The sequence below is a fragment of the Podarcis bocagei genome (genome assembly GCF_964188305.1).
Source record: "Podarcis bocagei genome assembly, chromosome: 2".
Lineage (NCBI taxonomy): Eukaryota > Metazoa > Chordata > Lepidosauria > Squamata > Lacertidae > Podarcis > Podarcis bocagei.
In genome coordinates this window covers 75,856,155-75,884,009 of record NC_138126.1, presented here as the reverse complement: position 1 = coordinate 75,884,009, position 27,855 = coordinate 75,856,155, and the positions used below count along the sequence as shown (strand labels likewise).

Here is a 27,855-nt window from a genome sequence, read left to right as displayed (position 1 = left end):
TCGTGAAGTCAATAATAGCATGTTGGCCTGAGATGACATTGCTTTGAGCAGCCTCCTGCTGTGGTCACAAAAATGGGTGTGGTGTGGTTACATTTTACATATGGAAACAGTTTTTTATTCTGCAAATGGTAATTGTTATGTGGAGGGAAGTGCAATTCTTAAAGTGCCTTGGTGAATGTCACCCAAAATGATAAAACTAGGTTGAAACTGGTTATTTACTAAAGCATATTTTTGTAAACATTGACATGCATGAGATGTGGGTGAAATTGTATGATTTTGATATATCAGTTGCATCTGCATTATACATTTAAACCATGTGAACCCCCCCCCCCCAAGAATTCTGGGCCCTGAGGTCTGTTAAAGGTGCTGATAATTGTTAGGATTGTTAGGAGACCACTATTCCCATCTTAGAGCAACAATTCTCAGAGTGGTTTAACAGTCATTTCTTCTTCCCAAGTAACTCTGGGGGGAATAGCATATTTCAGGATCTGTGTGGGTCCAAACCACACACCAACACAGGCTTGGTGCTTTTGAATTTTCTAACTCAGGGCTTTCAAGAGGCTTGATCTTCAAGTGGATAACTAAACAGCCTTTGCTACCAGTGTGACCTTGTTTTTTGTAAGGGTTCTTTAAACCAGAACTCAGGAAATGACAAAAATGCCACTAAGCGTATGTCCTACTTCTCAAGTCAACATCATGATGGATAATCATAGCATTATAGGAAAAAATATATAAATGGTCTGCTGGTTCTAGATTGTTGGGATTTTGTAGGATTGAATGTTTAGACTTTGTTCTTGGCTATGTGCTCCTCCATATGATGTCACTTGTTCTTGGCTTGTTCTGATGTCCTTAAGGTTGCATAACACTAAACTAAGTACTTTCTTTCTGTGTCTGTGCTATATTAATCTTACCCAAAATAGTTTCAGGTCACTCACGATAGCTTAAATTGGAAAAGAGTCAAAGTTTCCTCTTCTGGGGAAGCTGAGTGGTTAATAGTGGAAGTTTAAGCTATTCAGTAGTTGAGTTGAAAGTGTATATAGCATCCTACCTTAGTGTCGCATATGGCATTAAGTTACTGGAATCCAGGGAAGTTAAAATAAAAAAATTCCTTCCAGTAGCACCTTAAAGACCAACTAAGTTAGTTCTTGGTATGAGCTCATACCAAGAACTAACTTAGTTGGTCTTTAAGGTGCTACTGGAAGGAATTTTTTTATTTTGACTATGGCAGACCAACACGGCTACCTATCTACTACTGGAACCAGGGAAGTTAGTTATTTAAATTTATTTTCCCACCTGCACATCTACCAGATAAGGGTAAGTCTAGACGATAACTTGTGTTTTGTTTGTTGCTTGCGAGATCAGTTACTGACATTTACACCAGTAGGGTGTCCACATCACACTGTCTGTACTACACGTCCCATGGGAGTTTTTGTTTTGTTTTGTTTTCTTGTTTTTGTTTTGTTTTCTTGTTTTTGTTTTTTGTTTGCAACAAAAACAAAAACATTTTGCTCATTTGTACATTTGGTAAGCGCAGAAGTCTTGTGGCATTCTGCTTCCTGCCTGTATTGTCGTGCTTGATGGCGATTTGTGCTATTATATCTTTTATATAGACCAGCAGCAGACAACCAGAGAGCTGAATTTTCCCCAGCCAAGCTACTGTGGGAGCTGGGCTCCCTGGCAATGATGCCATTACAGCTCATCTCAGGAATGTCCAGTTCAGCCTTTCTCAACCTTGGGTCCCCAGATGTTCTACAACTCCCACCATCCCTGACCACTGGCCATGCTGGCTGGGAATGATGGGAGTTGTAGTTCAACAACATATAGGGACCCAAGGTTGAGAATAGCTGGAGAGACTAGTTCCATGACCTGAAAAGTCTGTCAACCTGCTTCTTAGCTGTCATTGGCCGCTAGTGACATTATGTAGCCCCCTTTCCCTCTTTTTGCATCATGGGTGCAGAGAGGTACATGCCGCGATACTGTCGCAGCACCCATTTTTGTTAGCATTTGTTACAGGGGAAGGAATTAGATGCTGATGGCCGTTCTGGTTTTTTACTAACATCTAGGTTCGCTCTGACAGGACTATTACCGGAGGAACTGTTGTGTGTCTAAACTTCTGTGCTAAAACGTTCCTAAGTCCTGCATCCAGAGCTTCCTAATCGCACAAACAGAATAACTACACATGACCCAGTCAGAATGTTCAAATGCTGGGCAAATACTCCAGCCAAATGGAAATGCTTCTCTTAAGTCCTGAGAAGTTTAGTGGGAGGAGAGGCCAGCACATTCCTAAACTGCAGCGGGTCCTCTTCTTTTATCTTTCACACATCCTTTGCAATTTGTTTTGCTCCATAACTGGGAGCAGAAGGCTGCTTGGAGTTCCAACAAAACTGAGGGACATTTGTTGTGTTGAGGTCAAGGAGGCTTGTGCAGTTACCTCTTATTTTCCCTATAATTAGCAAAACCCAGCATCTTTTGCTAGTCAAATAGTATAAAACATTTTGAGCCTGTAGGGAAGTGAAGGGCATAGTAAAGAAATAGTGCGGGCCTGTGCATAGTTTAGCAGAGAAGTAAGTCTCCCGGTGTTGAGTGGGGCATACTCCCAGGAAAGTGTGTGTAGGACTGCAGCCAAAGAGCTTGAAGCCCGACTGTACAGTTCAAGCAAATCAATTAATAAATGGTGAATCAAGAATAAAAGGAGAAGGAGTTTTTCCAGGCAAGAGGATATGGCTGTTTCAGGGATTTGTTTGAAACAACAACTGAAGTTGCAATCCGTTCACCGAATTTCCCTCTTCTGTATTCCCTAATACAATAAACTGGCAGAACAGGCATTGCCATTCCTTTGAGGTTAGACCTTGCATCCTTGTTTGCTCAAGTCTCATTTGTGTCTCATGACTGAATGAATCAACACCTAATGAGGCAGTCACATGAGGGACAGAGTCAACCAGGACTCATAGGCTGCATGTTGTAAACCTTGGAAGCACCCTGCTTGCAACTTGCTTCATCCTTGTGCCTGAAAGCTTGGGTGGCAACCAAATGCTGTCTTTTTAATTCCTCCCTCTCTTCAGTCACCACCTCTGCCCCAAATCCACTGATTAACTTTATCAGTGCAGAGGAAAACTAAGGTCAATCTAGCAATGCCAGAAAAGTCCACATAATTGAGCATCCTTGTGTATAGTTTCAGGGACTTGTAAATGACTCCCAAGAACCTTTCCCACCGTACCATTTTGCTGCCCTGTCTAGTACCTATGAGAACTGATTCCAGAAAAGTAAACATGGTTCACCAGTTCCAGCAGAACTAGGGTCATTTCAAAAACCATGCTGCTTTTTTTTTAAAAAAAAAAAATTGTAAACCACCTCCAAGAGGACCTACAAAGAATAAACATGGAAAGGCAAACAAGACAAGTGATAAAAGTTCAAAACAAAGTCTTAGCATTTCATAAGTATTAAAACCAAATACATTTGTGTCGCTGCCAAAAAGGCAAAGAACATTCCTCACAAAAATGTTGAGAGAGCAAGAGCAAATACTGAAGTAGCAGATCCTCCTCCCAGGCAGGGTTGGGGCAAAGCAGGTGGAGAAGCTTGGCCTTGATTATTTATTTCTCCCCTTAGCCAAATGAGTTGCCCCCAAGCATCTCCTGCTGCAAACAAGAGCCTTCAAGTTCTTGGAGCAAATCCTCATTGGTTCATAGGAGGTTGCACCAGGACAGTGTCTGGAAGTATGGGCTCTTAAAGTAAGATAAACACATGCATGCACAGGTCAGACACATGACAGTGCAACTATTTTCATGCTCACTCCAGCTCTGGTGTGCCTGTGGATGCCTAATGGTTGGGTCCAGTTACATATTGTATGCAATATGCCTGCAGCCACTAGCTCGATGAACCAGTGGTCATCATGCCCCATATTTCCCTCGGTGTCCTATAGAATCTCTTTCCTTGGCTGTTGTTCTGCGAGTGCCATCAGCTGGGAAAGAAATACTGTGGAGGTAATGTATATTGAAGACCTCTGTAGCAGAGAATTGGTGGTGGTTTTTGCATTCCGTTTGCCTGCCTTTCTCTGCAATGTGCAATACTGCGAGAGATTTGAAGTCGCTTCAAATATTACTATGTGACATCTGTAACCACGTGAGTGGAGATGGGTGGTTGGCTCCAGCCTCTAACCATATAATTAAAGCCAGGGTTGCTGTACTTTTGCAGCTGTTTCACAATCTGATGAGATGGGCGGGCTGGGTTTAGCCATGTGGTCCATGGCTAAAGGCATCTCCTCCAGATGGTTACAGGTACCACACTTAAGTTTTTATGTGCCTTCTGGCAGTAACCATGGCAATGAAAGCAGAAACAAACGGCAGAGTTTCTCCTTGCATTGGATCTCTTAAGTGTGGGCTTGTGGGAACTTATGCCTTGTCTCCAATGCGGTTTAAAAGAGTCTGGAAGGCTCTAGCTTAACAGCAGAGCACAAAAGTTGCATGCCAAAGGTTCCAGCTTCAATTCATGACAACTGCAGCCAGGGTTGGAAAAGACTTATCTGAAACTCTAGAGCAGAAGTGAGGAAACTATAACCCTCCAAATGTTTCTGGACTCTAGCTTCCACCATCCCTGATTATTGCCATCTTGTCTGGGCCTGATGGGAATTGGGAGTCCAACAACATCTGTTTCCCCAGCCCTTCCCTAGAGAGCCACTGATCTAATGGAGCAGTGGGCTGACTTGATATAACACATGTTTCTATGCATTTCTGACAGTTGTGGTACACAGGGGCTGGATTGTTTTTGCTTTCCACCCAGCCCTGAAGGCCATTCTGCAGGACTTGCAAAACTTAATTTGCAACTGCTAGTGTTCAAATAGTCTACAGTGGTACCTTGGGTTACGAACAATCCTACTTATGAACTCTTCGGGTAACGAAATCCACAAACCCGGAAGCAGGTGCTCCGGGTTGCGAACTTTGCAACGTACGTATCTGCTTCCAGGGCCGTGGGAAGCCTATGTAGGGAATGGGTGCCTCAGGTTAAGAACACTTTAGGTTAAGAACAGACTTCTGAAATGAATTAAGTTCGTAACCTGAGGTACCACTGTAGAAGAAAAAGACCAGCTTTTTCAGCGGAGGCTTTTAATAGCTTTCATCTCAGTCCTCAGTCAGTGAATTGTGGCCTGTTTTTCACCATGTATTTTCTTTGACCACACACAAAGATAAACAATTTGGGAGGCAACTGTTAAAAAAACAACCATGACCACAGCATCTGGAAAAAGAACTGGCCGTTTAATCATGGGAACAACTGCCAACTATACAGGAGAGCACTTGGTTCATACACTTGGGTGCTCGGATCCTGGCTTACTAGGCCGCAGTTTAGCAGCCATTTCAAGCAATGGGACCACACGCTGCCTCTTCACCCCTCCCTTTCACTTGCCTTCTCCCTCCTTTGGTGCTTACACTCTAATTGAATTAAACATCTGGTTTCATTGCACCTGAAACAGGGAATTTTAGGTGGATGCCAGTTTTAGCAAGCAAGATCTTAAACTAAGTTCAAGCTGTAGTTTAAGATCTTGGTTAGTAAATAGACATTAAACCACAGTTCTCCGTCTCAGATGTAACAGCAAACAGCAGGAGGAAGGAGCCAAGATGAGGGGAAAGGAAGGACTGTCCAGTCCCATTGGTTGTTTGCAATTGTTAAAATGTGGTTTGATGGACCAAGAATGGAGTATTCAAATCAGCTTGTTATGTTTATTTGCATAAATGTATGCCTAGGGAAAGTGAGAGCTGTACATGTGTAGAAGGAAAAGTTGTGAACTGATGAGGGAAAATATGATGCTACATCATCATATATGTACCTTTAAGACCAAAAGGACATTTTAATGAAACACATCCAATTAACATGGCTCAAGATTGACATACCTACCTTAGTCCTTGACTTCTGTTTGCTTCTGGTTATGAAGAGGATGTGGGGTGTGTTTACTTAAAAGCAAGTCTGATTTAGAAGGCGATTGGGCCGGATCCAGCCCCCGGGCCTTGGATTGCCTACCCATGAACTATGCTGTATATATCTTCAGCATATACTCAAATCTCGCCTTCCATTAATTGTTGCTTTTAAAATTGAAGAGCACAGCATAGACTTGAGGTCAAGGAGGCTTATGCAGCTACCTCTTACCACAGCATAGACTTGATTGCACATGTATAATCTATCTTGCGCCAGTCTTGATGAGAAAAGACTTTAAGATGGTGTTTCTTTCCAATTTGTATTGAACAATACTTTGAACTTAAGGGAGAAACCACGACTTTAACAATAAAGCTGAAGTTGATGATGCTTTTTGAGAGACGAATGGCCTGGCCATAAAGCTAAGCTATGGAGATAGTTTGTTTAGCTAACCATAAGTTGGCCCACAGACGATCAGACAAACCATGACTTGCATCTCCAAAGCTTGGCTTGTTTTCCAGCTGCTCTTTCTTCATGCCTTTGCAGCTTGGTAAGCATGTGGGGTGGTGGTGTTATTTAGACTTATGACACTTCTTACCTAAAATGTCTCCAGGCAACTTACATCCAAGTGACTTAACAGAGTAGGCAACTGATGTCCACAGTCATTTTTAAAATGGCAAATTTTAGTTGAGAATTGTTGTTGTTATTATTAGTAGTAGTAGTAGCAGTAATAACATCAATATTGCTTCTTGTTTGGTGGTGCTGGTTGAAATGTAAGAGCTGGTATCATATTCTGTGCTTCTAATAGTGTCAACTTACCAACACTCTGTAACCGTCTCTTTCCAAATCTGACTGACAAATACTTGTCTGGAGATTGATTTGCTTCTCAATTATCACCCAGTCACAAGTGCAGTCCCTTTAATCAATTATATGGGTAGAGATTACAGCCAAGGAGAGCTCACAGGCTTCCATTAAGCCAGATCACTTTCGGAGGAAAGGCAATTTTCTCTATAAGATTTGATTAGTGATCAAATCTTGTGCTGCAGGGCATGTAAAATTATCCCTCTGCAAACAGGTTGGTTTTCCAGTTCTGACCACCTCTGCTGCATGGTTTGGGCTCCATGGGTGTACGTCTTTTGTGATGCTTTTACACTGAAGCAAAACTGTTAATGTACAGTGCTTTAAGGAAGAGTTCACACTCTGAGGATGAAGGAGAAAGTCCTCTATGTGACCACAGAGTGGCACCCACAGGGAACTATCAGCTATGCGACTTTCCCAGTCCTACCTGCAGTGGTGAGGTGGTAAATTCTGTAGGGCAGGAGCTTATAGATGTGCCCCCAAGAAGAGTCCAAAAATGTAGTCAGCAATATTGATTCCTCTGCGTGCACATACACTCCGCAACCCATTGTAATACACAGTACCTAACTTATTAGGATCAGCATGACAGCCATCCTAAGCATAGTTTCCTGTAAGACTCCTGCCCCGTTGAAATCAGTGATGTTTACTTCTAATTGCATAGATTCAACCTGTGAAACTCACAGAAGTGACTTACCTGGGGGGAGCTGCTGCAGCAATAACCACCTTCTAGGGGTATCACTACTGCTTAGCAGGGGGAGGTGCAAGTCAGCAGTGAGGTTGGGGCCACGCAGGTACAACAGAGGGTGCACCACATTGGCTCTGCTGCTACACCAGCTTAATCCTTCACCCACAGCCTCTGCCCTCTTCCTTTTGACAAGTGGCAGCGTCAATGCTGCCTGGAGGCTATTACTGCCACTCCGAAAACACACCTGACTTTAGCCTTTAGCTATGAATTAGATATATTGCAAATAAGTGTTACTATTTAAGCTGCTAGCCTAAAATAGGAACACCATCAAATAAAAGGGAAGAAGAATCTAGCCTCAGATTTCCCACATATTCTGACTTCCTCCCATGCTAATCTATCACAGAAAAAATGTGAAAGTCTTTTTATTACTTAAAGGCATTAAGGACTGTTACCCTGGTTTCCCAATGGATGGCTTTGTTGTTCCTGCTCTGTAAAAAAAGGTCCCAAAGTTGCATTCACCAGCATTTCCCTCTCCACTATACCACTGCCTAAAAATGAAGAGATGTGATTTTAAGCTGCTTCATAAAAGTAATCACTGTGACATGTTGGCAGATTTCCAGAACTGGGGCACCACCACCAAGAAGGTCCTGTTTTTCCAGTATTGCGTGTTTCTCATGCATTTCTTCAGGCACAAACATGGACACATTTTCACACATGCGTGTCGGTTTCATGGTCATTCCATATGCACCCTCAATTCCCAGTGAAATGCACAAGCGCAGATGCTTGTCCACAAAGAAGCAGATCCTTACAATGATCTCAGCAGGCCAAGTTAATAAAACAAGAGGGAAGCCTCCGGATTCCCCCCCCTCTCTGCCTTAGGTCATCAAATCAGTCTTGGAAAGAAAGTACAAGCACTCTCCTCTTTCCTTGTCATAGGGTCAATACAGTCATACCTCGAGTTGCGTTTGCTTCACATTGTGTTTTTTCATGTTACGAACGCAGCAAACCCAGAAGTGTTTACTGCTGGGTTCACCGCTTCACGCAAGCGCAGGAGCTATCTTCACGCATGTGCAGGAGTGATCTATCTCTCTCACACACAGAGAATCAGAACTCTACTTACAGACTTTTCAGGGCACAAGTGGTATCCCGGAACGGATCGCGTCCGTAAGTAGAGGTACCACTGTAGATGAAATCTTTTTCCTTGGAGCAGGATGGATGGAAAGCCACTATCAGATGTTTGCCCAATTCAGTTCTGCTGCTGAAAACAAATTCTTAGGTTCACAATATACTCAAAGGCATACTCATTTTTTTTTTGTTTTTTTAAATCTAGTTGTACTGTATGTCTTTTGCACCTGGCTGGAGTTGATAGATTTTGGGATTCTAGTAATAAAAGACAAGTCCACTCAGTGCCAACCCTGGGTTAAATTAACCTCTATTCTGATCAAGAGGTGGCATCGTTGTTGGCCTCCCCACTAACTCATTTATGCAAATTGTTGCTTATGAAAACAAGAATAGTAGTTTGTGCAAATGAGGGCCAGGTGAGCCATATCAGTGGCCTTTACTATAAGGACCTGTGCCTGCATCTTCATTTGGTCCACTTTTGCCCTTGTTTCTCAACAAAATATTTATTTTATTTTATTTTATTTTATTTTATTTTATTTTTACCGGCAGCGTGACTATTGTCTGGTAAAACGGGTTAGGAAATGAAAACAGAAGGGCAAGCAATGAGTTAAAACAGAGTCACCTGAATTGTACACAAAACCAACTTGCAAAGAAAAATGAGCGCACTCTTTTTAAAATGTAACAAGAAAGATCAGGATCTGATCTTGAGACAGGCAAGGTGTCCCTCTTCCCCATCATTGTGAGATGCACAGATAGCAACCTCAGCAAGAATGACCCAAGAGGAATTTTGCACTAGTATTTTTCCTTCCCAAAAATCTTTCCGTTAAAGGCACACAACACTGTACTATTCACACTTTCATTTTAATAGCTCTGGGGAAAGATTATTCAGCTCCCTGAATAGCTGGGGGGTGCACAATAAAATAACTGTTCGACTGGGGGGAAAATGCTCTGTTGTCTTGCAGTACCAGTTGGTATTATGTAGGCTTGTTTGGTGTCTATTTATAATAGATCGCAATTGGGAACTGGATACAAAACAAACACTGGCGCTCCAGTGTGGCTTAACTTTATATCAAATTCTTTCTTGGCTAGTTTATTTTTAGATTAGCTATCTTTGACTTACAGATGCAGCATTAAGCGACACACCTTTAAAGAAAGCTGTATCTTCTCTAGCATCCACCAATGATAAGTTGTGAGATAGGAAAATAACTCACGTCAGCCATTCCCATTTCTTCTATTTGAACTTTTGCGGATTGCAGAATAGGGCAAGGCCATTGAACTGTCAAGTTCAGGTAGAACACATAGCTTATTTTAGGTATTTGGGAGACTCTTTGGGACAATTATATGTCCTTTGCATCTTCTCTGCTGTTGGTTACTCTGTTTACATTTTTTTGAGTTTGGTCTCCATTCCCTAAGGCTTTAGCAGAAATCCATTCACATAGTTTCCTGGTCACTTACTAGACAGCAGTTGCGTTTTGGATTTTTAAAAAAAGCTCTTTTATGTCTATGCGTGTCAAAGTGAGGTAATATGGAAACTTACTTCTGTAAATAAATATTTACATAATGCACTGGGCTCAGTAACGTCTCACCATTACATTGCTCCCTGGAGAAAAGGTCACTTTTGACATCATTAATCTTTTGAGGGCAAGATACATGCTCGCAGATAACATGGGTTTCGTTTTAGCAATTAGGGTGTTGCTGAATATAGGCTGTGCTTGTTTTCCTTCCTAACAGAATGCAGCCGAAGTTAAACACTTCTGTGTGCCACTGATTTCATTGGGAATTAAACATTTCTAACCTTTGGCAGCATTGTGCCTGTTAAGAATGAGCTTTGCTGAGTCAGGCCAGAGAACTCTGGGAGCTGTAGTTCTGTGAGGGGAACTGGGGCTCCTAACAGCTCTGAGCATCCTTTACAAACTAAAGCTCTCAGAAGTCGTTTGGGGAAGCCATAACTGTTCAAAGTGGTATCATTGATAGCACAGTCCATAGACCACTACACTCTTAATTTCAGGGTTGTGAGATCAAGCCCCATGTCGGGCAAAAGATTCCTGCATTGAGAGGGACGGGTTAGATGACCCTCACGGTCCCTTTCTATTCTACAATTCATAGTGCTTTAAATGTATGGTGGGAATGTGGCCTAGATTTACACGACAGGCGAAATTGTATTTGTCCAGGTGTCTTTTTAAAAAACCTGATTATGTTGATGCTGTCTGGAGCTTAGACTTAGTGTTGCTTTTAAAATAATAATAATAATAATAATAATAATAATAATAATAATAATAATAATAATAATAGATGCACAATTTTATTCTGTTTCATTCTATATTGCTGTTTATGGGTGCATTCAGCTGTGGAAATTATTGTGTTTGTTTTCCAGGTTATAGTGCTAGCACATCTATCCCAGATTCTGTCGTTTCTTTTGCATTGTATTATGGGACACGCGTGGTGCTGTGGGTTAAACCACAGAGCCTAGGACTTGCCAATCAGAAGGTCGGCAGTTCAAATCCCTGCAACAGGGTGAGCTCCCGTTGCTCGGTCCCTGCTCCTGCCAACCTAGCAGTTCAAAAGCACGTCAAAGTGCAAGTAGATAAATAAGTACCGCTCCAGTGGGAAGGTAAACGGCGTTTCCGTGCGCTGCTCTGGTTCGCCAGAAGCGGCTTAGTCATGCTGGCCACATGACACGGAAGCTGTACGCCGGCTCCCTCAGCCAATAAAGCAAGATGAGCGCCGCAACCCCAGAGTCAGTCATGACTGGACCTAATGGTCAGGGTTCCCTTTACCTTTTTACCTGTTGTGTTGTGGCTTTGTGGTCAATATACTGCCATATTTTGCTAAATTTTAAATGGCAGGAAAGGACTGTATGCTGGAATACCACCCCAATTTTTGTCATGTGAAATTACACAGCAAATCCCCTCCATTTTCCTGGTTAACAGGGTTGAAGAAAGAGAGAGGAAGCAAATAACATGGAAATGAGCACTAAACTTCCACTAGTTTTCCAGAAGTGGTTTTTACATTGTGTGAAAGATCACATAACACTTGGAAATTATCAAGGAAGGAAAAATTGGTGAAACCAAAGAAGGTTGATGGAACGCAACCTATATTGTATGTTGTGTTGTAATCTGCCCTGTGCTCATAGGCGCCATCGGGGGGTGGGGGAAACAGTCAGCCAAGGGCTTCCCCCAAAATTTTAAGGAGTGGGCCGGGTTTCCCCAAACTTCTGTGGCAGCTGTGTGCGGGGCATGCTTATGTCACGTGCACAAGATGCGGAGTGTGCACACAACATGTTAGCCCGCCCTGTAGCATGTGTGCTTGTTGTCAGCATGCCGCACGGTGTGCGCGCACAGAGTGCTTACGTCACGCAGCCCCGACCCCCTCAATCGCAGGAGCAAGGTAGCATGCTTACCTGTGCTCCAGTCTGGAGGAAGGGTGGAATATAAAAACTCTGAAGCAAACAAATAGTGCTTTGGCATATGGCATGGTGGGGAGAGCTATTTGATATGCCCAAAACCCAGTTCTGCGTGAGAAACTAATGGCATGGTTCTTTGGAGCCTGGGCCATGTGGCTTCTCGGCAGGCACTTGCTGTTCTTCAGGGGAATTCACGAAAGGAGTTAGGAAATCCCTCGAAGTGGAATCTTAAGACTTCAGGACTCCATCAATGGCATAATGCAAATACACACAGAGTTCTCAGATGGAAAACTACTGGTGAAGTGAATTAAAAATGTGTTAGACTCCTGGGAAATTCCGTCCCATAATGTGTAAAAAGTTAGGGAGGGCTTCTCTCAGAAAATATTGACATTTTACAGAATACCTTTTTGAGGGGGAAATGGCCATTTAACATTTAAAAAAAATTCTTTCTCTGATTTATTGTATTTTAACCCTATTGGATAAATATATTTCTGAAAATGGATGTCAGATTAATTATGTCTTTAATTACCCCCATTAGATGTTTACAAATATTTTTGGAGTGTTTTAAGGAGGCAATTTATATTAAAGCATATGGTTGATTTTTCTTCTGACAATGTAATTATATTTTTCTTTAAAAGATAAAGATTTGTTGACAATCTCTCGTTTCAAGCTTTAAAAAACCAGCAATCCTGAATTACCGTATTTTTCGCTCTATTGGACGCACCGGACCACAGGACGCACCTAGTTTTTAGAGGGGGAAATCAAGGAAAAAAATATTATCCCTCCCCCCAGCCACAAAGAGCAACGGACAGGCTGTGCGCAGCCTGTCTGCTTCTCCCAGAGCTTCTTGGGGCTGCGGGGGAAGCCCGGGTTCCCCCACCAGCCCCAAAGAGCAAAGAAGCCAAGACAGCGCACGGGATCCATAGCCGCGCAACCTCTCCAGCCAGGAGCTAAACCTCTCCAGCGCGGCTAAAGAAGAAGACAAGGCAGTCCAGGGCAGGCACCCACTGCCCTGGCTTCCTCTTTAGCCTTGCACAGCATCTTTAGTCTTGTGCAACGGGATGGATTGCGCCCGCTGTCCACCGGGGCTGGACTAGATGACTCCTGGGGTTCCCTTCCAACCTTGCAATTCTATGACCTCGGAAGGTGTTTGGGGTCTCCACCACTGGAGGCTTTTAAGCAGCGGTTGGGGGACCATCTGCCTGGCGTTCTTTAGCTGTGATTCCTACATTGTGAGGGGGCTGGGCTAGATGACCCTCAGGTGGCCCTCCCAACTCTATACAGTCCTACAGTTCTGCAGCAGGAGATCCACAGCCACTTAGAATCATAGAATCATAGAATTGGAATAGACCACAAGGGCCATCGAGTCCAACCCCCTGCCAAGCAGGAAACACCATCAGAGCACTTCACACAATGCCCACTCCCAATTTTCATCTGAGAGACATGTGGCTTCAGTGTCTAGGTAGGTACCCCCCTACTTGCCACACTTCCCCCACCTCACTTAAGCTGAGGGAATTCCTGCCCAGAGAAGCTCCCAGGTGAGGCAAGGGTTAAGATCTACCTCTGGTAGATCTCTTGCGGCTGGAGAGGCACGCAAGGCTAAAGAGGAAGCCAGGGCAGTGAACGGGATGGATCGCGCTCGCTGCCCTGGCTTCCTCCCACCACCCCCCACCCCCGGAGAGGCGCGCAAGTCCAAAGGGGAAGCCAGGCAGCGAACGGGATGGATCGCGCTCGCTGCCCTGGCTTCCCCTTTAGACATGCGAAGCCTCCCACCCCCCCCCACCCCCGGAGAGGCGCGCAAGTCTAAAGGGGAAGCCAGGCAGCGAGCGCGATCCATCCCGTTCGCTGCCTGGCTTCCTCCCACCCCCCCCCCACCCCCGGAGAGGCGCGCAAGTCTAAAGGGGAAGCCAGGCAGCGAACGGGATGGATCGCGCTCGCTGCCCTGGCTTCCCCTTTAGACATGCGAAGCCTCCCACCCCCCCCCCACCCCCGGAGAGGCGCGCAAGTCTAAAGGGGAAGCCAGGCAGCGAGCGCGATCCATCCCGTTCGCTGCCTGGCTTCCTCCCACCCACCCCCCACCCCCGGAGAGGCGCGCAAGTCTAAAGGGGAAGCCAGGCAGCGAACGGGATGGATCGCGCTCGCTGCCCTGGCTTCCCCTTTAGACATGCGAAGCCTCCCACCCCCCCCCACCCCCGGAGAGGCGCGCAAGTCTAAAGGGGAAGCCAGGCAGCGAGCGCGATCCATCCCGTTCGCTGCCTGGCTTCCTCCCACACACCCCCCACCCCCGGAGAGGCGCGCAAGTCTAAAGGGGAAGCCAGGCAGCGAACGGGATGGATCGCGCTCGCTGCCCTGGCTTCCCCTTTAGACATGCGAAGCCTCCCACCCCCCACCCCACCCCCGGAGAGGCGCGCAAGTCTAAAGGGGAAGCCAGGCAGCGAGCGCGATCCATCCCGTTCGCTGCCTGGCTTCCTCCCCACCCCCACCCCCGGAGAGGCGCGCAAGTCTAAAGGGGAAGCCAGGCAGCGAACGGGATGGATCGCGCTCGCTGCCCTGGCTCCTCTTTAGCCTTGCGAAGCCTCCCACCCCCACCACCCCCGCTGGAGAGGCGCGCAAGTCTAAAGAGGAAGCCAGGGCAGCGAACGGGATGCATCGCGCTCGCTGCCCTGGCTTCCTCTTTAGCCTTGCGAAGCCTCCCCCCGGCTGGAGAGGTTGTGCAAGGCTTTTCTAGAGGAGGGAGAAGGGACTGACTGGCGGCGTCAGTCCCTTCTCCCTCTTGGGGAAAAGCCCGCAAGAGCCGCGCGAAGCTTGTGTGGGGCTCTTGAGGGCTTTTCCTGCCTGCCTCCTCCCTGCATTCGCTCTATAGGACGCACAGACTTTTCCCCTTAGTTTTTAAGACGGGAAAAGTGCGTCCTATGGTGCGAAAAATACGGTACTACTTTTACTCGCGTTAACCTTTTCATGTTGTCTCTTGAAATTATACATAGTTAAGGAAATGTGAAAGAGGGTTGGGAAAGATAGGGTATACCACCTTTGGGGCTGCAATCCCATATGGACCTACTTAATTGGGAGTGAACCCCATTGAACGCAATAGGACTTACTTCTTTGTAGACAGGCGTGTGTTGGATTGTACTGCCAAGCACACAGGACCCCATGGCTTGCGCTTTTCCTTCCATCCAAGATTTTAAGTCAAAGCCTAAAAGATTTGCTTTTTATTCCTAGAACAGCCCTCCCTCTATCTTTGTGTTTTGCCCCAAGAGCAGTTATGAAACCTTGTTTACAGCAAGGAAGCTGGGCACAATTTCTAAATGGGTCTATAGCTGTACATTGCTATCCAATTGTGTGTGTGTGTGTGTGTGTGTGTGGCAGTTTCTGGGGTTTCACTTGTAATATTAATGAGCCGTTAGAGAGCAAACAGTGCCTCCTTTGTTCCTATAGAAGATCCAGTCTGGGGAGGGCCGGAGGGTGAAGATTTCATGGGAGAGAAAAATAATAAATCTTTAAACTGAAATTTTCTGGCATGCTGCACTGGTCTGTGCCAGAGCTTTGAAGAAGAAGGCATAATCAGAAGCAGAGTTTCCCCACTCGTGCTAAATAATAAATCAGACACCCAAACAAGAGCCCCACATGGGTTAATGGCCTTATTTTCATGGTGAAATCTGCATGCATGTATCTAAGGCAGAGCTGGGATTGGCTGGCAAGCTCATTGCAGATCCAGGTGGCATATACTGACAGCTCCGGGTCACATGATGGCTATTAGGGCTTGCTTTTCCACTCATCTGGCTGAGCTTGTCAGCGAGGGTTGAACGCAGGCATCCTGCAGCTCCAAGGAATGTAGAAAATGAGAGGAGGGGAAAGGAGGGAGGTCGCGAGAGAGGAGGCTGCTTTGTTGTCTTTCTCCCTTCGATCAGTCTGAATTTCTGTCTGACAAGCGTGGACCACGGAGGTGCGGAATTGCAGCCGCAGCTGCCAGGAGACCCTGGTCATGAGGCTCAACCCATATCGGTTTCGCCAACGGAGGAGGATAGATTAAACTGGCATGTACAGTCTGTATTGGCTGCCAAGGGGGCACTTAGCTCGCTGATGAATTAGATTGATCTTCTGTCCTCTGCAGTAATACCCCCGAGGAAACAAAGGAGCTGGAAAAAACAGGCAGTGTTTGCTGTAGTAAAATTCTGGACTGATCAACAGAATGGAAAGGCGGGGTCCCGGTTATGAAACTATAAGGCAGCGTTCATATGTGGATCCTTGGGCAAACGCGTGGATTCTTCTTCGGGGACCTGTTTCTTTTCTTCAAGGGTTTTTCCCTTCTCCTCTCTTCTTGTAATCCTGCCTTTTAAGATTAAGGCTGCCCTCCTCGTCCTCGTGTCCCGTTCCCCCCCCCCCCCGGCCTCTCCTTTTCATGCTACAGCATGGAACATCTTTTGTTTCAGTTAAATTCAGTCCTCTCGGTCTGTCACCTGACAGTCTTGTGGTTCTGGATGAATGTGGTTCATTTCTATTATTAACCTGGGTTGGCAGCTGGTCCTCCTAACAGGAGTTTATAGAGATTCCGAAAAGTGGAGCTTGCTTAAGGGAGAAAGATGCTTCCCAGGTATGAAATAAATACTATGATCTGGGCATTCTTTTCAGTGGCAGACTTGCTAAATAAATATGTGTATATATTTGAAGTTGTCCTATTTTATACTGTAGAAATAATTATGTTCTTGGAGGGGGGGATAGCTCTGTACTACACCACTATTTTAAAATGAATGTATATAATCTTCTGTTGTTTTTCCTAAGGCATTTTGTGTTGTAGTGAAAGATTATGAAATGGTGCCTGGAACACTAGTGCTTGTAACCCTGGTGGATTAATCTTGTTTAGGTGGGACTTCCTCCGTAATAAGGATTATTTCCTAAAATAATCAACTGGTGAAAGTTTATCTGTGTAAAGCTCATAGAAATTGGGACGGGTGCTTTTTGATGGTATCTTTTTTAAAAACAGCTCCACAACACACACACCTCACCACCTGAATTTCTAACACCTGTTCTACTCAAAGTTAAACCTATTTAAATCCTATTAATTTGACTATGAGGCATTGAAGCACATGGTTCACTTTCCCATTTGAAATTAATGAAACTTAAAAAGTACTTAACTTTGGCTGGATAATGCCCCCCCTGCAAGTTTTTACATTTAATATTAAAGCAGTAGAATCGTCAGAGCATCAATATATGATTTAATTATACCTATCAAGAGCTGTTATATTGCTTTGAAAAACAGGGAAGAGGAAGACCTGACTATGGAAAATTTAACCTCAGAGCAAGGGAGAAAAAAGACTTGGATCCCTTAGTAGGGATGCAAAAAACCTGAATAGAGATCTGACTTTGAATCAAATTATCAAAAATAAAATAGGGACTAACAGGTGGGAGATACATATGAAAATAAACTGAAGTTAGTTTCATTTGCAATCAGCCATGTAGAGAACAGCCAGAAGTTAAGGTAGAGGAGTGTCTAGAGGCAGCAAATAAGATCTGGGTTTTATTGCTGTTCTTATTGCAGAATGCATTATTTCTTTCCATGTGGCAGTGAAATAGGATACGCATAGTCCAGGCTTCTTTGACCATAACTTGTGCATCTGTCTTTACAAATTGTTGCTAAGCTAATGGGCAAGTCCAACAGACCAGATTTTACACTTGCACCCTAAAAGGCACAAGTGTAATAAGCTTGTGTAATATTAAACATTAGTTGGAAAAGATGGTACCACATTCGTAACTTTAGATTTATACATGTGAAATGCAAGAGTGGCCTGTATCCGGGCAGAGACAGGAGTTATGTCTTTCCCCATCATCACCTCTGCCCTGCATAAAATAACCAAGCATTTTACAAGCCAATATGAATTTTGGAATAAGACCAATTCATTTCTAGCCTTTAAAAAAGTCTTCAAGAAGTGAAGCAGGATTCCTAGCAACCAGGTTATAGTTTTGCCACTGATTTTCATTCTCTTCCCCTAACTCAGTCCCCCCCCCCCCACAATTAACCAGACCTTTCTATGGGTGCTGAAGTTAGCCACTGGCTTTGCAACTTTGATCCAGGCCTAGTTCCATCTCAGGAGAAAGGGGACACATGCCCCCTGCGACAGCTATCTCAGGTTGGGAGTCTTTGTGCTGCTGGAGAGAGTCACATCCTCCGCCCTTGGAGGCGAGAGAAGATTGTTGAAAAGCAGTCAGGTCTCGCTAAATTTGGGAGGCTTCCCAGACATCGTGAGACTCCATATAGAAATTATTGTGCTGGCTAATGTTTCCTTCCTAGGTGATTGTTACAGAGTAATGACAATAAAGTGGGAGAGGTCTTAACCAGCAGGCACTGTGACTGTAAGAGTTTCAGATGAGGATAAAATGTCACCAATTGACTTTGTTCCAAGTCTGCTTTGGATTCTAACACTGTATAACAGTCGCCACAACTTTGCGTTATCTTGGCAAACATGGAACATAAAGCCACATTTGACAAGATAATAGCAATGCAGAAGTAGATTGGAACTTGCAGGGGAAGATTAGTTAGAGGGGCATCCGAAGGCTTAACCTTCCTTTGTCCACCGATTCTCCCAGGCAAACGGGAACTATTTTTCCCAGTTCAGAGCCCAGAATATGGGCACATGGTAGCAAACCATATAGGGGCAGGGTACTTAACCTTGGTGAGCAGATTGTGGCCTGCAGGTCCTGATTCTTGCTGTCTCAGCATTTCAACACAACCAACTACATAGGTCTTATTTATATCTCACCTTTCTATAAACCACATTTATATTCCGCCGTTCCTCAAATGCAGTCAAGGTGGCTGGCATGCACCCTCCCCCTTATTTTATCCCCACAATAACCCTGTGAGGTGGGTTAGGCTGAGAGGCAGTAACTGGCCTATTATCACCCAGTGATGTATATGGTGAGAGAGGATTCGAACCCTGACCTCCAAGGTCCTAGTCTGACAGCTCTAACCATTGTATCACACACTGTAGTGGCCTTGTCAATGCTGGGAGCTACAAATCCATTAGCAATGCTACAATCCTATGCACAATTTAAGTCCTTTTGAGAGACGTTGGATTTAAACAACATAAACATTTGTTAGTAACTACTGACATACTGTTATTGATGGTGAGTTTTGTCACTGTTTATTCCTCTCCCCTCCTTCATAGGAGGAAGTGTTCAATCCACAGGTCTCATAATCCACTGTTGGGTTCTAACTGATAATTTAGCAATCCCTGTGATATTCAACTCTTCCAGGTGCTATAGTGTTGTATTATTCCAGGCACAGGCAAACTCAGCCCTCCAGATGTTTCGGGACTACAATTCCCACCATCCCTGACCGCTGGTCCTGTTAGCTAGGGATGGTGGGAGTTGTAGTCCCAAAACATCTGAAGGGCCGAGTTTGCCTTTGCCTGTATTATTCCCATCTCAACCTCAGTTTGCCATACTTTCAGTCACAAATTCTACAAATGACCATTAACAAATGTGTAATTTCTAATCCTAAACCACCACCCCCATTATATTAACTTCTAAAAATCTACAGTGTTCCTAATTCCAACCCAAAGATCATCCTAACAGTAGCCTAATGCTGGCTGGTTTCCTATGCAGTGTAAATCATTGCACCTACATCAATATAATCCAAATGATAAATACTATAAGCCGAAGTGTAATTTGATCATTAGTTAGCAAGTGGATTGGATGCTTCCCTTGTTAAACAGTACTAGGTGCTTAGATGATTATGTCACTTATACTTTCCATTGAGGCGAACAGCTTTGGTGACTGTTGGAAAGAGTCAGAGGGGCAAGGGTACCAGACAAATGGAGCAAGAACCTATTCCAGTGTGCTTTTGCCTATCAACATTCCAGAAAGGTGCTAACACGAAAGGCATGCAGAACAGATAAGATGGCATAAACTATAAATATCATTTGCGTAGATGTCCTTTAAAAATAGTTTAAAGTGATTCATCACCTGGCAGTTTTCATAACTTTACTTAAGATATGCTGTTGGGAATAGTGGTTTGATAGCTTTATTTTTTATTTTTTGGAACAGCCTTCCCCAACCTCCAGATGTCATAGACTTCAGTTAGAATCATAGAGTCATAGAATTGTGGAGTTGGAAGGGACCCTGAGGGTCATCCAGATCAACCCCCTGCAATGCAGGAATCTCAAGTAAAGTAGCCATGACAGATGGCAATCTAACCTCTGCTTAAAAACCTCCAAGGAAGGAGAGTCCATAACCTCCCAAGGGAGTCTGTTCCAGCTTGGAACAGCTCTTACTGTCAGAAGGTTCTTCCTGAAGTTTAGTCGGAATCTCATTTCTTGTAACTCACATCCACTGGTTCAGGTCCTACCCTTCAGAGCAGGAGAAAACAAGCTTGCACCATCTTCCATGTGGCAGCCCTTTAGATATTTGAAGACAGCTAACATATCTCTTCTCAGTCTCCTTTTATCCAGGCTAAACATACCCAACTCCGTCAACTGTTCCTCATAAGGTTTGGTTTCCAGACTCTTGATCGTCTTGGTTGCCCTTCTCTGCACATGTTCCAGCTTATCAACATCCTTCTTAAATTGTGCTTAATGTGAAAGTGATATTTATCTTGAAAAAAGTCTATTGTAAAAGATCATTAACAGTGTAATCTAATGCATGCCTGTTCAGAAGCCTGGTTGTATCCAAAGGACACGTCTCTAAAATGTGTAATGGGACACTTACTAAGCCTAGACAGATTAAGTCATTTATTTTTATTGAATAAATTTCTATCCCACTCCTCCTCCTAAAGGAGTCCATGGCAGCAAACAAGTGATAAAAAAAGAAAATCTAAAACAATTCCTTTATAGATGCAGACTCAGAAAGAGCTCAACTTAAAAGGCTTGTTGAAAGAGAAAGTCTTTGGTAGGTGCATATTCAAGGGATGTCAAAGTCAATGTCACAAAGCTAAAAGCTTGATTCCTAAATTGGGCAGGATGGAACTCCTGATAAGAGACCCTCACCTTCAGAGTGCAGTGATTGGATATGTCAGCTCCCCATTAGGGAGGGGCTGCTTTGCGGGCGGGAACCGGGTCTCCATAGCGACCCTGGAGTGGGCGGAGGTAAGCTGCCCACGTCAGCAGGGTCCCCATCCCAGGAGGCCCTGTTTCATGATGATGGTGTTCACCTTTCTGACATGGGCAATGATTATTGGCTGGCTAATATCGAGGAGGGCATTAAGTGTTGGTTGCAGGTGTGAGGGTGTTGATGGCGAGCCTTTGGCTCGATTGGCGGTTAGGCATTGGGTGAGCCTTTTATGGGAGGGGAGGTTGTTGCCTCCACCTGCCCCTCCATGGTAAGGGTATCCCGTTAAAGGGATCCGGGGGTGTGGTTCCTGTCCGAAGCCTGGGCATGGGCTAGGGCCAAGACACAGCCCTAACGGTGACCCGGGGGGGGGGGGCTCATTTGATGTACATCAGAGGGCTCCCCCCTTCCAGTGGTTAACCCTTCAACGAGACTTCCTGCAGGCTTGCAGCAGTCAGATTATAGTCTTGCTTCGCCCAATTGCCTAAGCCAATACCGCTCACTTCTGTAACCAATAAAGTTGTGGCCTTATTTATCCCATTAAATCAATATCCTTGTTTTCGTGGGTTTATTCCGGGGAAGCTTGGGGTCCGGGTCCTTGCCACGCAAATAAGGGGTGAGACGATCTTTCAGCTATCCTGGCCTCAAGCTGCATAGGGCTTTATTTACCAAAACCAGCACCCTAAACTTAGCTCAGCAGCTAATTGGCAGCCATTCCTGATTTCTTCATGGAGCCTGTACGACCCATCAACCACATCATTTGTAATACTGAACAGTCAAAGATCAAGGTCACATCTGGTCCTCAGCTGATTGTGGAAGATGCTTAGGCATGAACAGGATGTTTCCCCACAGCTATTTAAAATGCATGGTATACAGTGTCCTGAACACAACTTAAGTCATTCCAAAATGCCTTACTGCCTGCAACCAAGGGAGAGAAAATCTCGGGCCTTTTGTTTTTATTTACCGTACTGCTTCTAATGTAATCCTTTATACTCATTTTCTGGTTATTATCTTTCACCTAATTACATACATTCAGCCCCTCCTCTGTTTATTGTACCTCCCGATCACTGTTACAATCTCAGCCTATGGGCAACAACAGTGTGTTGAGGTAGGGCTGGCAAAACACCAACCTATTTGTTAAGCAATTTAAAACCTAGATATTACACATTTGCAAAGTAGACTAAGTACTTCCTACACTAAGTATTTCCTACAAAGCAAACCATCCTTAAGGTACCCAGGAGCATCAGATTCCAGGAGCCGTAGAGTGTTTTGCCGTATCTCATATCTTGGGTGTTCAAAGTAATAATAAAGTATACTTCCCTCCAGATGTATGAAATAATGTGACAATATGTATAGGTACTGGATACAGTGATATATTTTCTTGGGTGGATCCATTGTTTTTAGATCCAAACAGTATAAACAGCTCATTAGGAGTCAAAATTCATTGAAGTTCACTCAGACAACAACTGACAAACAACACTGGTCTAGTCCAATGGCCCATTCAAGCCCTTTTCTTCATCTTACCCATAAAAGAAATACAAGCCACAGTAGTAGTAGTTAATAACCTAGCCACCATGCACAAAATGGTGCCTGATTCTCTAAAAGAGCCTTCCCCAAGCTGCTGCCCTGCAGGTTTCTTGCACTAGAAGCCCTATGAACAACTTTGACAGTGGAACAGACTCTCATGAGAAGTTGTGGATTCTCCTTTCTTAGTTTTTAAGCAGAGGTTGGATGGCCATCTGTCATGTGTGATCTAGTTGAAATTCCTGCATTGCAGAAGATTGGACTCTACAATTCAGAGTTTCCCAACTTGGGTCTCCAGCTATTTTTGGACTACTGTTCCCATCATCCCTGACCACTGGTCCTGCTAGCTAGGGATGATGGGAGTTGTAGTACAAAAAAACAGCTTAAGACCCATGTTTGGGGAACTCTGGACTAGATGACCCTCGTGATTGCTTCTAACTCCACAATTCTGTGATTCATGCAAAATCTTTTTCACACATCTTATATCTGCAAAAATATATGGTTGGCTCTTGGAAGGATAAATGTGTGGATTCAATGTGCCTGGGTCTTATTGATTGTTGCACTGAACCTGTTCCCTGAGCTCGTCTTCTCCACTTTCTCTCAATCCCAGTTGCCAAGGAATATTTTTTGGAAGACATGTTATGTAACACTGATAATAGTTAGCTGGGTCAATCATGAAATGTAATTTATGAGACACAGCAAAGCCTTTCAAGGATAGTTAAAATAGCATGTGCTCAGACGGAGGAGTAAACAGGTTCCTTTTACCTTGATCAAATGTTGATGAATGCGGCTGGGTTTTTAATATATATATATTTAGCTCACTCTCCTCTTAGCACGTAATCTGCTCTTGGAGCTTTTTATAAGCAGACTTCCCTAAAGATCTGGAACACTTTCTGCTCTTCCTTGCCAGGCAGCTGTCAAGAGTCAGATGTCAAAATACTACTAAATGGAAACCATGTCTTAAAGAAAGAGGTGGTGGGCTTATTGCATATTAGGTAAATGAAAGGATTTGTTTGGGGAGGGTTGGTGTAGAGTTGTTGGTTAAATAACAATTGCAAGATGAAAACAATATGGGTTTAAATGTAGAAATGCCACATCTATGCAGGTGGCTTTAAGCACTGCATGAAATACCAAGCTAACTTCAAGTACGGATATATATAAGAGTGTGGGCCACTTTGTATATATCAGGGATTATAGTTTAGGCGAGAATCTAAACATACGTTTTATTTGTTAAAAAGGTTTTCCAAGGTTATCTCAGCTTTGCTTTCATTTGTTCTCTCTGGCAATTTCAGTATTTGAGGCCAGTGTTGAGGAGTTGCAGAGTTTGCACCCCCATCGTGTAGGCGGCATTGGGGCTGCCCCTGTGGCCGACCCCTCTCTTACCTCCCCTATAGATGAAAACCTGGCTCAGCCAAAAGGGTGTTCACAAACACCACTGATCAACTGATGGACAGTGCCTGCCAAGCCCCTTTCAAAGCACCGCACAAAGACCTCTTCGGGCAAAAAAGGTCACCTGGTATCATTGTGACGTCAGGTAGTTGACACTCAGCAACCTTGGCCTGTGAGGGGTACAGGAGAGAACCATCCACTCCAGTGCGCTAAAAGGCTCCCCCACCCCTGGTTTTGTGTTTGATCTGGACCAGGGGCTGGCAAAGTTTTTGTGGCTTGGGCCGGTTCACGGTCCCGCAGACGCCACAGTGGGCTGGAGTGCTCACGCACACAAACATGCGCAAACACTATTTCTGACACTCCTTCTGGCGCGGAGGAGGCGTGTGCAGCTTCCCATTGGCTGCAGGAGCTTCCTGCAGCCAATGGGAAGCTGGCCAGCATCGCGGAAGGCAGTCCCCGCTCTGCTCTGCTCTGCACTGATTTAGCACGGCACACGGGAGCTGACCGAAGTTTTGCTTTTTTAAAGCATCTAATATTCCAGTCCCAGGAAGAGTATTTTTATTCCTCCTTTTTATAGGTGCAGGAGATGATTTCAGCGGCCTTTGTGCTCTTATAAATGTGGTGATAAAATGATATCTCAGATGTCTATGAAACAGGAACTGATTAGCCATGGCAATCCCGTGATCATGATGAATTCTTTGTGGGATGGTATAAACTATAAAAATCCAGAGACAAGCCAACGCCTCCTGTAGCTTTCTTCCCCATAAACATTGCATTGTTCTCATCTGGTATCTCCCTTTCCACTAATAATAGTGGCGTTATACTAGGTGCTTTTTAATGCAAACATTGTAATCATACTCTGCATTGTGTATTGACTAGGATTAGAAGTACCTTTGATTTTTTAAAAAAGAAAATGTTGTAGCAAAGATTATTGTTCCCAGACGAGTTACACCCATTTATTTATACCACTGTGCAAGTTGGATGAAGAGGTTTCTCTGTTGATATATATTTACACAAATTAAATTTGCATTTTATGTATATTGTTGTTACCTGTTGTTACCCCTTAATAAAGTCAGTGAAACTTCTTTTAATAAACTCTATTGTAAAAGCCACAGAGATAAGAAACTCTCTCTCACTTTTCCTCCCTATTAAAGCTGGCCTTTGCCGGAGTTTGATCCAAGTCAGATCCGACTAATTGTGTACCAGGACTGTGAAAGAAGAGGGCGAAATGTTTTATTTGACTCCAGTGCTAAGAGGAGAACTGAAGATGCATCCGTCTCGGTGAGCAATATTCACACTAGTATGAATTCCTTTACCCCTCAACCCCCCCCCCCCCCATTGCAATGCAAAGTTAATTCATGCAGGCTTCAACAATAAATTATTTGCATCAGTAGTCATGCTTTGAAGAGAGATATTCAAAATGCTATGTTTAAAAAGAGGTTGTGTTTGCAGTGCATTAGTGCTTCAGCTGTTCCTCCTAATTGCTTTACTGTTACAGCAGTCCCCTCTTTTTAACTTAGCCCTTTGTTATATCATATTTCCTCTCATAGGATCTCTCCTTTTCCTGTAGCTTTAGGAACAGCCTAGATCGTGAAAATGCCTTCTCTATTTATTCCCTTACTCGTCTTCTGGCAAGCCAGAATTTAATAAAGTTTGAAAATAATTCCAGTGAGGGTGAATCAGGTGCACTGTAGAACAACAGAGAGGAACCTGTGATCTTTCAGGTGCTGTTGGACTACAGCTCCTATGATCCCTGACCATTGGCTGGGTGGGGCTGATGGGAGTCCTATAACATCTGGCAGGGCACAGGTACCTCAGCACTGCTGTATAGACGATTATTAGGACACTTGCATGCTTGAGGGTTATGCATCCACCCAGTTTTCCCATAATGCTTAGCAAAATTGCGGCTTAGCACTGGGCCGGGGGAACTTCCAGACTGTGGGCCCAATTTTCCTCACAATGCTGTTTCCCCCAAACCACACTTGCCTGCCTTACCCCTGACATCATACGTGACATCAGGCAGGAGGCGGGGAGAGGCGTGGCCTGCGCACTTGGTTCATGGAGCTTGTAGAGACAAAGATCTGGTCCACCAGGCTAAAAAAGGTTTTGCGCACCTGAGCCTTATCATGAACAAGGAAATATGCAGCCTCCCAAAGAGAAGATTGTGGCTGGTTTGGTCCTGCCACACTGCTGCGAGCTAAGCCATGGTTTGGCTTAGCATTGCATCTGAACCTTGATCCATTGTTTATCTTGCCCCCAGTTAAATCACAAACTGTAGCTAAGGCTTGTTTTGTGGCCTACCGCTCCTTGTTTTCCTGAGGAAGATGAACCATGAGCCTGGGTTTGGACATAATGCTAAGCCAAACTAGCTTAGCTCACACCAACTCAGCAGCAGCAGGACTGGAGGAAGAGTGGAGCAGGTATGGTCACATGGGAACCCATACATGTGTTCAAGCTCAGCCATGGTTTGGCTTAGTGTTAAGTGTGAACCGGATTCTATCTCTCTCCTCCAATCTTCTCCCTTATACTGGCATTTCTCCCCACTCGTTATTTGATTACCCCACCTCCCCTGTCTCATCAGGTTGGGAAACATTGAATCTATTACTTGGATGTATAGATCGATCTTTTAAAGAAAGAAAAAACTTTTAAGGGAGGTACTGAAGAAGTCTGGAAATGTACTGTACTATCTCACAAGCATACCTGAAGGAGTGTCTCCACCCCCATCGTTCTGCCTGGACACTGAGGTCCAGTGCCGAGGGCCTTCTGGCAATTCCCTCGCTGCGAGAAGCCAAGTTACAGGGAACCAGGCAGAGGGCCTTCTCGGTAGTGGCGCCCGCCCTGTGGAACGCCCTCCCACCAGATGTCAAAGAGAAAAATACCGTATTTTTCGCTCTATAACACGCACCCGACCATAACACGCACGTAGTTTTTAGAGGAGGAAAATCCGTAGGCATGCCACCCGTAGGCATTCCCTCCATAACACGCAAAGACATTTCCCCTTGCTTTCTAGGAGGAAAAAAGTGAGTGTTATGGTGCAAAAAATACGGTAACTACCAAACTTTTAGAAGACATCTGAAGGCAGCCCTGTTTAGGGAAGCTTTTAATGTTTAATAGGTTATTGTATTTTAGTGTTTTGTTGGAAGCCGCCCAGAGTGGCTGGGGAACCCAGCCAGATGGGCGGGGTATAAATAATAAATTACTACTACTACTACTACTACTACTACTACTACTACTGGGGATTCCAATGATGGCATCTCTTCACATGCAAGGCCCTGGGCCTTAAAATAAGTGTTAGCCACATACTGAGCCCTTTTACCTGTAAGTAACTGCAGAGTACATTTCCGAAGCAGAGACATTATCTCTTTGTAGACAGTGAAGTTGTTATATTTCATCTCTTAGCAAAGTGGCAAATGACTCCTTCACTTGACGGCATACACAAAGTGCTAGCTGCATCCCACGGCACTTTTGCCCTTTGCAAGAAAACACTGTGTGGGACAGACGTTTTCTCACTGTGAAAAGAGCATCTGTTAGCTGCGTTTTAGAATTCAATGCCTTCTGCCTGTTGACCCCCACATGTCTCAGCATGATTTATAGCTCCTGGCCTTCTCCAGTAGAGTGTCGGCTTTGTTGGCTTAGGAACATGGAAGGTTTGGACTTGAACAAAGCTGTCCGCCATAATGGGTGGAGAATCAGCTGATTTTCAGAGCATGTATGTGTGTGGGGTTTGCCCGCCCACAGACACACACGATAGGGCTATGTCCGCTTCCCCACGCCTGCTGGAGTGACATTTCTCGCTTAGAGGGACACATGGCCTCAGGAGAAGGCCAGGCAAAAGAAAGTTAGACCTGCAATATATTGCCTGTCAACACTTCTTGATAACAAACAGTTCTGCTGAAAAGAACACTACTGTGGCAGTCAAAGCATGCGCTGTGCC

At 44.5% G+C, this 27,855-nt stretch overlaps 1 protein-coding gene across 4 annotated transcripts in view; it reads left to right on the top strand.

Annotated features, from left to right (window-relative positions):
• Nucleotides 1-27,855, top strand: part of FNIP1 (folliculin interacting protein 1) — a 90,573-nt gene that overhangs the window by 17,694 nt on the left and 45,024 nt on the right. For 3 of the 4 annotated variants that reach the window (XR_014005685.1, XM_081185486.1, XM_081185485.1), the window contains exon 2: nt 25,076-25,202. Coding sequence is in view for 3 of the 4 variants with exons in the window: in XM_081185486.1 (XP_081041612.1) it covers nt 25,076-25,202 (127 nt within the window). In the remaining variant the exon portion in view is untranslated. Of the gene's footprint in view, nt 1-15,750; nt 16,561-25,075; nt 25,203-27,855 lie in introns of those variants that run through there. The other variant, XM_081185487.1, reaches the window with a different exon arrangement.